This window comes from Uloborus diversus, chromosome 1, assembly GCF_026930045.1.
Source record: "Uloborus diversus isolate 005 chromosome 1, Udiv.v.3.1, whole genome shotgun sequence".
In the NCBI taxonomy this organism is placed as follows: domain Eukaryota; kingdom Metazoa; phylum Arthropoda; class Arachnida; order Araneae; family Uloboridae; genus Uloborus; species Uloborus diversus.
In genome coordinates this window covers 159,469,326-159,481,008 of record NC_072731.1, presented here as the reverse complement: position 1 = coordinate 159,481,008, position 11,683 = coordinate 159,469,326, and the positions used below count along the sequence as shown (strand labels likewise).

Here is an 11,683-nt window from a genome sequence, read left to right as displayed (position 1 = left end):
AGACTTTTAAGGTCACTATCAATCGGCACTGAATAATTCTTAAAGCTTCGGCTGTTTTGTTTAAAAAAAAAAAAATTGTTGAAACGCTTACTTCTGAACTTACCTTTGTTTTTACAATTCAAACTTGAGAATTCATAATTATTTTAACTTGGGGGAAATTAGGATTTTGTCAAAGCTTTTATATTTTCTTTTTTGTTTGCTATTTTGATTTTCCTCGATAACCATAAAGGAATAAGTTACCTTCTTTTTTTAAAAATCACCTAGGTTTGAAAAGGAGTTTTTTTTTTTTTTGTTTTTGTTTTAAGAAATCTTTAAATCATACTGGAAAGAAGCACGTATGCTTTGTAACTACTTTTTGTGCCTGCTCAGTAACTACTTTTTACACACATTAAGATTGGACATAAAAAAACTAAAACCATTTCTCATTTTTGTTCAAAAGTACACCCCCCCCCCCTTTTTTTTAGATACTATGTACAACAGAAACTTTATTATTTTGTCTATAAGTATATGGAAAGCAAAACTTAATGTAGATCGTAATGCATAAACAAAAAATTTTACATGAAAGAAAACATCTGTTTCAAGGAAATGAAAGCTGCTTTTTTCCATACTTAGAGCAAATTATAGAGTTATAAAATATCTTTTGAAACAGTTGTTTGCTTTTTCGTAAAATTTTTAGTGCATTACCAAAAAACTTATTTTCATTGTTCTCAATAGCAAATATCAGGATTGCTGTGGATGTAATATGGTCAAAAATCTCAAAATTTTGAAGTAGGATGCATGCAATAGGACCATATATCTTGCAAAACAAATTTTTATAACCCAGGCTTATATGGATGTCTCGATTTCCAAATTGAATAACAGAAAAGATAGTGTTACAATTAATTAAGCAAGATACAAAAACCTCAGGGGCGGATTTACATTCTATTCAAGGGGTGGCGGTTGAAAATCATAAAAGCCATCCCTCCAGACCTGTCATGTAAGGGGGTCAGGAAGTCTATTCCCCCCCCCCCAGCTTTGAAATATTAATGCTTTTATATATAAGTAAGTGTGGTTTTTGTTGTTTTTAATACAATTTGCAGTGAGCTCTCCCCCTCTCCCTTTGGAAGAATTCGAAATGACGGGCCTGTTTCCATCCTACCCCAACTTCGATATGACAACGAGCCACTATGTTGACGAGTTGGTTTGTCTATCTGTAAGAAATTTAGTTTTCTGTGATAAAAATTTATACTCACAAACAGTATTTCCACTTAGGCATTTTCCGTGGAAAGACTTCCGATAAACTTTAAACATTTAAATTTTTTTACAAAACCTAAAGTAAGCAAGTAGAAATCAATAGGTAAAAAATTAGTAATAAATAAGTAAAAATATCCTTTTTTCCCTGCTTTTTTTCTTTTCTTTCTTTTCCAAAACGGAACTAAGGTATTTGAAAGGGAATACTTCTCTAAGAAAAGGAAGTACTTTTCAAAAACAAAAATACATTTTTTATGAAGTTATATTCTTTTAAATTGGAATCTGGGGGAATTAGAAACACTGATACTTGAAATGAAAAAAAAAAGTTTAAAAATTCATAAGTTTTAGGATGAATGATGAAATTTCCTTTCAAATACCTTAAGCTTCAATCGAGGTGTGAAGAGAAAGCTCTTAAACTTTACTTTGTTTCTTTTTTACTTGTGATTCTTTGTCTGAACTCCTCAACAATCAGTTTTGCATACGTTTAAATTTCAATATTAGTTGGCATTATTATCTTGTCTTTAATTTCTAATTGCCCCCCTCCCCTATCGCCTCTCACGTATTTATCGCCTGCTTGAAGTGCCAAATCACACCTTTGGCGGTGATCACTCCTAGGGTTGTGAGTAGTGATGTGCCGGATTGTTAAAAAAATAGATCCACGGATCCGGATCATTAGAGTCAAGATCCGCGGATACCGATACGGATCTCAAAATTTTTATACCCGACTCAACTATCCAAGTGTAAAATTTGTTACGAAAGGTATTCCCGTCAGGGTAATGGTACTGTTTCTTCAAAAAATGTCATATACGGCGAAAATATAATCAAGACTGATTTACTCTTTAAAGACTTCTCCGCTAAAATTGAGGGAGAGTTGGAAGGAATGCATCAGCTCTGCATTGATGCTTAGAATGTGAATATAACATACATGGGCAAGACATAACATACAGGATACAGGAGAAAGAGTGCAAAGCTGCTACTAGACAGGTTATAAATAATTTTTCGCATTTTATTTCAGCATAAATGCAGCGCTGACCCATTCCACCCAACTTACTCCGACCGACGAAATAACAGAGGCAGAAACCGCTTTACAAACAATAAATAGAGAATTTAGGACCCCAAATGAATGACAAAAACTTTTTTTAAATTAAAAATTAAAAAAAAAGATATGTCCCAGAGGGAAGATCTCATAAAGATGAATTTCGTGGGTCAGAACACACATTGTTAACAAATATGAACTGACAACAGCTAGAAATTTTAAATCATTGAGCTTTTTCTATTTATCTTCCGACTATGAAGTCGCTACCAATCATGCGGACAAAGGATTTAAAATTTACTTAACAAGATTATAGCTCCCACTGTATATAACTCGGAAGTTCCAAACAAATATTAAACACACTAAACTTCGTTCTTTCAATTAGGGCCAATCGATCCAGGTACCTTTTGAACGAAAAAAGAGCAATCAAAATCGGTTCATCTGTTTAGGAGCTTCAATGCCATAAAAAGACACTCAGAAACACACTTTTAAAACTTATTACCCCTTCCACTTTGCGCCGGGAGGATCGAATTGTCTTCTGAAATGATACCTTATTATTTAAATCAGGAATAAAACCTAATTTAAACGTAATTTAAGAGTCTTTTATTCAAATATTTAAGAATTTTGAGAATAGGAAAGATCCGTCAAAAAAGTTACGGATACGGATCTTTATTTTCCCTCGGATATCTACGGATACGGATGTCCGGAACATCACTAGTTGTGAACCACTTTCTTAATCATAGCAACTTCTTATCATACCAATATAGTGTAGTCCTGGAAGGAAAAGACAGAAAGTCACATATGCAAATATAAAAATAGTTAAAGTTCAAAAAATGGAGAGGGGGGCGAGCTGAATTTCAAATTAAAATGTGGGTAACGCTGTCCATCCTTGACTTCACTGTCTCAATTTAATTTAAAGAAAAATTTTGGAATTGGCTTGATTAAAAATAGTAGTGATTGCTGCTAATTTCTTCTTGTATTATTTGTTTCAGAAAATGACGGGCACAGAGGGGGCGGTCGCCCCCACCGCTCCCCTAGTAAATCCGCCACTGAAAACCTTGTAGAGTGATTGACACAAATCAGTGTTTTTATGCTTTGAAAACCTCAAAAAATTCATTAGTATAAAATTTAATGAGCAATTATGTTCATGTATTGTTTCGGGTTAATCAGGAGTAAGCGTTAAAAAGCCGAGCTACCTATTTAGCCTGCTAGTTTTACCTGTAATCCATCAGGATTGGTCATTTATAGGGAGATGAATCTCCCCCCCCCCCCTAGACACACTTAGAAAAACTAATGTTTTGTCCTATATGTAGGCACTGTTTTTGTTGTTTTCTGATAAATTTCGCTCCTTTTCTCACCTCTGAAAAAATTCGAAATGGTTAGCCTGAATCCATTGAAACTTGTAATAATATTACTTTGGGTTATAATCTAATAAGTTAATGTCATGAGGTTCCATCAACTATAGTTGGGACAAACCTAGCATTGTGAAGGCTACGCAGATCCTACTTACAGCATTAAATAATTTTTCGGTTCTAGAAGGGCCAGGTTACTGCCAGGTTAGGTTTACCCCAACTATAGTCATGTATGCATGAAACAGATTAAATATAATCTTTACTTAGTAAAAGGTTACAAATAAATGGATTAGAAAATAAGCAAAGCAAAATTATTTGCTTCAAATAAAGCTAAAGAAACATAGAAGAAAAGTTGTCCACAAAGAAAAGGTGCAGATTCTAGATTATAAGGTCAATTTGTTTGTGCAGACCCCTTTCAGTTACATTCAGTAGGTACCCCTTGTCGGGGGCCAAGGATTTAAAATTGCTAGCCAACCAGGGATGTTTGTGATCGTAAAAGTTTGGGCTGACAACAGTTCTAGAAACAAAAAATTATTTTTGAAAAAAGCTTTTAAAACGGTATGTGTAAATTTTGTATGCATATTTGAGCTTTTTTGGGAGGGGGGAGAAGTAAAGAGTCGAGTGTAAAGCACACCCGACTTTTTAACAGCATAAATCGAATTGAAGTTGCAAAACTCAATTGAAGCAAAAATTAGAAAACAGCAAAATAAATTAAAATTGATAATGAAAATTACAACAAAAATTAGAACATCTTTGCTCAATTTTATGAATTATCTGCTTGGAATTATAATCTTATTACAATGACATAAAGTGAAAAGGTTTGAAAGTGATTTGTGAAAAAATGTTCGAAAACTATTAATGTGTACAGGCTTAAGTATCCTTAAGTTAGTCATAGGATTAAGTAGAAAGTTTTTAAATCAATATGAGGCACACGTTATGTATTCAGATTATCAACCCAAAGTACGCAATAGTGATTTCGGCCACAATCAAGGCCAAATGTTTGACTATTTGACTATTTTTTGTTTAAAAACAAAGCACAGATTGCAGTCAAAACAAAATTGTGTTGCGTAATAGTTCAATATACATATTTGAATTGGCTTGCCAGACGTCCCGGTTTGACTGGGACAATCCTGGTTTTCAGACAAAATCCCGGTATCCCGACCGGTTTACTCCAGGTCCCGGAAAAGCAAAAGTTGATTACAAATGACCAAAGAGGTCTAAAAATAATTAACTATGAATGATTATTTAGGATAATTATTTTATCATTTGTAACATTGACCAGTAAAATTAATACCTAATTAGTTTGTTAGTATTTTTGCAATAGCCTTAAATCCAAAAAAGTCCTATAAAAGGAAAAGTATAGATCAATTTTTTACTTTTGATTCTAAGTGATTTTTTGTAATTAAAATAAATTTTTGAATATTTACATCTAAGAAATGAAATGTTCAAATTTTTTCTGCTTATGTGATTTTTTACTACCCCTGTTAAGGTTTATAATTAATAACCATTTATTCATAACATTAATAATAAACTGCCCTATAAAACATTCCAAAAATTAGCCAGAGGTGTGTACCTTTTGAATACTAGGGACTGTGGTGGTGGTGGGGGGGGGGACATCCCTGTGTCCCGGTTGCACATTACAAAAATCTGGCAAGCCTATATTTGAAGATTTTAAAAAATGATTTGGAACTTTTTTTTTAAAACTTATTTCAAAAAAGAGTTTTCTGAATAATTGCTAAAAAGAAGAATGTATTTTCTAGCAACAGTTCTTAAGGGTCAGAGCTCTAAATTTTTGCTTTTAAAAACATTTTTTTTTCTAACAGAGGCATTGTTTCATAAAGCTTCTCAAGTAAATAAGAAAAAAAAAACTGAAATAATGCAGCATTGAATTACATCAAATAAATTTAGTTTGTATATGCAGTTAGTTACATAGAATTTTTAAAATTTATTTGTTAAAAATTATCCTATCAATTATTTAACATAATCTTATGACTCCTCACTTCTCCAAATTATGATTTTAGTAATGCAGCAAACATGGAAAAGATGGAGTAGTTTCCAATGTCATGATAGTTTTAATTCCTGGTTGTATTTATTTCAAACATTAGCATTTTTTAAAACCAAAAAGACGTACTTTTCAGCATTAGACTTGACTATGATTTTATAATAATACGTCCCTGCCTTAACTCATAATGCAATGTATTCACTCCTGTCTGCACCACTGCTCTACTTTATTGTGCTTATTTTTTTTGCCCTCATTGCTTCCCCCTACTCCCCCACGGAAATTTTAATGTATTTTTTGACATATATTTTACAGGACACTGAAATGTCTGATGTTGAAAAATTTCCTATAAATGAAGAATATTGTTCCATAACTGAGTTCAATTCATTGTCTTCTGCTTTTCCTACAGTAAGAACTTAATTATTTTTTGTTTTGATATTGTACTTGTTCTTCAAATGCTATAACATGTAGCTTGTTGACATAAATGTGTACAGTAGACTCTCTATTTTGAACATTCATGAGACCAAACAGAAGTGTTCATTATAGAGGGAAGTGGTATTAATGCATATGGGCTCCCCTGCACCATCAAAATGTGTTCAGAAAATTGGGATGTTCACATTAGAGAGTGTACAGATAGAGAGACTCTACTGCACTTGTTTTGAATAAATGTCACCTTAAATTTTTGGTATGAAATTGAAAATTGGAAAATAAAATTTAAAGAATCTAATTTTTATTTGAGTTAAGTTACTGTGTTTTTGCAGTGCTCTTCCCCTGTTTAATGTTTCCCGACTTATATTTTCCTCCAATATTGAATATGTGATCCCTTTTGTAGATGGTGACTAAGTAAAATTGTACTCTTGAAGTTCAGTAATGACATAATATTCTGTGAGTAGTCAGGCAATACAATTTGTTCTCTGTTTAATGATACTCTATTTAATGACTTTCTCTATTTAAGAATGACTTTTCACGATCCGAACCCTCCACTATAGTTTTGGAAAAACATTTTGTTTAAGAACGCATTCTACTTAAGCACAATATTTCCTGGTTCCTTGAAAGTCGTTAAATAGAGAATCAACTGCATTAAACATCCAGGGCAAAATAGTAGTAAAATCAAATCTGTCTACCTCGAATTTCACGCTACAGAAAAAAATATTCGAGTTGAGAAGGTTTTGAGACACAAAGGTTTTGGTGAAAGTATAACAATAAGCAATTGAAATAAAATCAAAAAGTTAACACATTTTTTTTTTTTTTTTTTTGCATTTATGTTGTTGACCATTTTACAGTATGATTTATTGTGACTATACATTTTACTATTATTTGAGATTACATAAGCAAGGATGACTCAATCGGTAAGGCGCCGGACCTGTAACCGAAAGGTCTCAGGTTCAATCCCGATTGATTGCATTGGCCTATTTCACGGTAGAGATTACATTGATAATAAGTTTATGCATATTTTAAAAAACAAAAATTACTTTTCAGTGATTGTCATTCAAAAATGTTCAAACATTATAACATGACCCAGAGAACGCAACAAAATAACTGTTCCCAATGACTTGAAAACAAATCTCACAAAGCATTTTTACATGCCAAGTTTATGAGTGGATGCTAAGAAACTTTGAGTTTTCCATGGGCTATATATTCCATACGATATGCAGGACTGTATGATTGCTGATATTAGTAAGAATGTTTTATCTCCAAGTTCTGCTGTTGAAAAGAATCACTGGGAAGCAAACTGGAAATTTGAGATGTAGAGGTTTTTGGGGAAAAGTTATTCAGGATAAACATGTAAAAAAAAGTTGTATTTATGCTCTAAATGCTGGGTAATTGAAAAATTTGGAAATGGGATGCTTTTGAGATTTAGGCAAGTTAGAGATAAACAGATTTGATTATTTCTTATAAGATGGTCAGGGTAGAATTAGTTGTTTTGCACACAGTAAAAATAAAAATGATGTAACAATAAAGGGCTGCATGATATTTGTTTGGTATTATTTATTTCATTTTTAATAAATTTGTGATGGATTTATATATTGGTACTTTGTGGGATAAAATTTAATAACAAAATGCTATGATCAATCATCTATCAGGGTCATTATATGACTGCAAGGTCACTCCCCCCCCCTTTAAGTTTGAATTATGTTGTATGTAACAACCAAACTAAATTTATGAATAAAGCCCATTATGTGTGAACATTTTGATCATGAGAGTAGCATATAATGAGTGATTTGTTTAGGAGGCGAAAATATTCCATTTGTAACTATTCCTCAATTCATGGGTTCCCAGAATGGATGCTATGGCCCCTTGGGGTGCAGTAAAGAGAGACGAGTGGTGCTGCAACATTTTCATGGTATTAATGTAATTCGTATAATAGAGATGGATTTGGATAGTGTGAGAAAATTAGTTCTTCAAAGAGTGCCTCAAATCGGAAAAGTTAGGGAACCCATGCCTTAATCCATAAGATCAGATGTATCCAATCTATTAATGCAATAAGTCAAAATAATCGACTGTAATTGCAAAAAGAACAATTTTTAAATTAAGTACTTCTACAAATACAATTCACTGGAAAAAAAAGTCTTACACTGCATAAATTGAAAAAAAAAAGAGAGAGAGAGAGAGAACATATGTAATATGTGTATTTATGATACCTAGCAATATGCACTATTAGTTCAAAGCATAATTATTGCATTAAATGGTCAACTTTGGGAAAACTTATAAGTGGAAGAATTTCACTTTTGAGGATTTCAGTTTTGAAGAGGGCAAAATTTAACATTGTTAATATTGTATCTATTCTATTTGCTAAGCACATTATCAATCAATAAAATAAAACTTAATAGTATGCAATGTTTGATTTCATGCAATTCTCACTTACTGTTTTACTGTTGAGTAGCTCAAACAGTCCTTTTTAAAAATGTAACTTCTACCTACTAAACTCGAATTCTCAAGTAGCTATTGGAAATTTCAAAAAGGCCACTGAATATAACGATATGCTAAGCATTTGGCATTTTATATTTGAATTTGTGACTTTTAATTTACATTTCACCAAAATGAAATTTATTAAAAAGTTGAACTTTTTTTTTTTCTAAAACAAAGTTTTTCTGCTTCAAAATAAAAAATAAATATATATATATATATATATTCCCTTTAAACTACTGTCTTAAAAGTAACTTGGGATTGCTACATCCCTATAGTCTCAAAATTTTATATCTTTAACTCCTCCTATTTTATAAAATGTCAGATCTGAACCTTACGACTACTTAAATCTAAATTATTATGTTTTAATCATTCAGTATTTTTATTTTAGGATAACTTCTCAAGCATTCCTGATGATTTGCCATTATCAAATAACTTTGGTTGTTATAATGATTCAATGCTTGGAAATATTAATGCAATAATTCATCATGCTGTAAGTTTTTTTATTACAAATGTGATGTTTTTGTTTGTTAATTAGTTTATTATTATTTAATGGAAATCTTTAATTTTTTAATGAATTATGGGCTAAAATTGAGAGTGGGATACTCCGCTTTAAATTTCTTAGATCCCTTTCTTGAAAATATGCCAGGGGAGATTTTTCCTGTCTGTGATAAAAATCATCAAAGCCTATTTAGACTGCTATGTTAGACTACTGCAATAATTGCTTCAACATGAAAATAATCTTTCCCTACTGTCCACCTGGCAATTGAATAGAATATTTAACCTGCCATATATCTTTTTTTTTTTAAACCTTGTCATTTCTATTTTTGAGTACTCCGTTTCCATTTTTACTCTCCTAAGGATCTAAAGTTCACTCATGGTAATTTTCACTTCACTAAACTATGGTCAAAAAAAAAAAAAAAAAAATCCAAGATTAATTTATATTTCAAATTTATAAGAAAAACAGAAGTGAAAACAGTATCCAGCACACAGCATCCAACACATAACATGCCTCTGGCATTCATTTGAATTTTGACTTCTTGAATTCAAATAATGGTTGCAATAAAAGCCATTGGTAGAAGCAAGAAACCTACCAAATAGGATCCTATCGCAATTCATGATTGCAAAAAACATAATTTGAATTCAATAGCTCAAAATTCAAGTTTTTTTTTTTTTTTTTATTTCTGTTCTCCATATTTCACCAAAGCAACTTACTTCATAATGCTTTTCCTGTTAAAAAACTCCAACTTAGAAAAGTTCTACATAATTAAGTATTTTTTTCTCTTGACTTCACCTGCCAATATTACTCTGGTTTGAACTTCAATACTGCAAGTTAGAAATCCGATATTACAAACTGTGCCTTGTAGGCATGAAAATAAGGAACTCTTTCTGTGACACAAAAAAGGTAAATATTAGTTTCAAGGAAAAAAAAACCATAAGTATATTTTGAGTATTAAAACAATTACAAATACACGTATCTCTACAAGGGATGGTGTCCCCCCCCCCCCCCCTAGAAATTAGAACTTCTTTACTTTTAGTACTTTTTCTTTGTAAAATGTAAAAACATTTTTTCTCCAGCCACTAATGAATAAGTTATTAAAAATGTCAAATTTTAATAACTCTTATCTGTACTGAAATCGGTTTCCATTTGGAAAATATCTTGCTAAACCATGGGGAAAATATTTGAGCCCCTCCCCCCTTAAAATTTTGCATATGGGCGCCCATGCCCAACAGGTGCAAATGCAAAAAGAGGAATGTTGCCATTTTTTTTTCAAAAGAAAAAAATAATAATAAAATAAAATGTCATCCACCTTATTGTTATTATTTTTAAAAGATTAAGATATGCTGGTAAGAACTATAACCCAACGAAAAAATAGAAAAAACCCCTTATTCTCAAAAGAAAAAAAAGAGGTTTTTTTCCTCTGGGTTATTTTTACTGAGCTAGACTTCACTGGGTTAGACTTCATGTGCATACAGCTCTTAGGGATTTAAAGGGAGGTTCTTCTACAGTTTTAGGGGTGGCAGTTTAACTACTGATTCACAATACACTCTTAGTACACATGTTTTAAAACCTGATAAATCATTTTGGCTAACTCTGTTTAAGGTGACTCCTTTTCTATATTTCAAAATTGTCAAAAACTCCCGTACTATACTAGTGTACGCGTCATAAGTAATTTTGCTAGGTTTTGTTGATTAAACTTAATTTATCTATTTTGTATTAACTAACATTATTATGATGTGTCTTAAAGTAACATTCAGTTGAATCTATTTTCCATTTATGCTTGCTATATATGTAACATTACATTTTATAAATAAGTTTTACAAATTTTAATATTTTTTAGGATGAAAATGAAATTCAGCGTGAATTAGGTTTTTATCTACTAGATGAAAGTGTATTGGATCCTATAATTAACTTAGATGCTTCAGATCCACCTTCAAATTCAGATGAAACTGTGAACATTCCTAGGGTATGTATTTGTTGTGCAATGTATATTTGAAATGTTGAAAACCTGTAAGAGTTCTTTTTCCACTAAAAATGATTCAAGTATTTCTTGTAGCTAAAACTGTTTCTTATGTTAGTTTGAGACCTCTGTTGTAGTTCTGAGTAAACGACAGCATGCAACATAATTGATAGTTTGAAAAACCACAATGAAATAGTTTAAAAATTGTTTAAACCTGCCCACCTCTCTAATTTCCGTGTTGAGCTAGTTTATGTTATAAAGTAAGTATTTGCTTGCACGGCGTGTCAAGAGATGGCGCCACTAAATAATGTAGCTATGTGTATGCGCTCTGCTCGAAAGGAGAGTCCCGACGAGCAATGCAGAATGTTGGATGTGTAATCTAGGAATAAAGCATTTGATCTCTCCCATGTGTTTCCCTGCTCTGCAGAACCAACATTACAGTGGCGACGAGGATGCGATAAGAGCAGAGGAGAAAGTGATAAGTGAGTGATGCATAATTTTCGTTCGTCGGGAGGATATTATTTACGAACTGCAAGCACATGGGCGTGCTAAGCCTAACGTGAAGGCGAGCGCTTGGAACACTTCGGAACCATAACGGAAAACTAATTCTGAAGCATGGGTTCGCTTGGCCACATCAAAGAATACGATTCTGCAAACGAATCATGGACTCTCTACACGGAACGGTTACAGCATTTTTTTG

The 11,683-nt window shown here is 32.1% G+C and overlaps 1 protein-coding gene across 1 annotated transcript in view; it reads left to right on the top strand.

Annotated features, from left to right (window-relative positions):
* The window catches only part of LOC129222461 (uncharacterized), a gene marked incomplete in the record, with an annotated part of 75,991 nt that overhangs the window by 28,301 nt on the left and 36,007 nt on the right, over window positions 1–11,683 (top strand). The window contains 2 exon segments of the mRNA XM_054856978.1: window positions 8,913–9,014; window positions 10,864–10,989. Coding sequence (XP_054712953.1) covers window positions 8,913–9,014; window positions 10,864–10,989 — 228 coding nt within the window.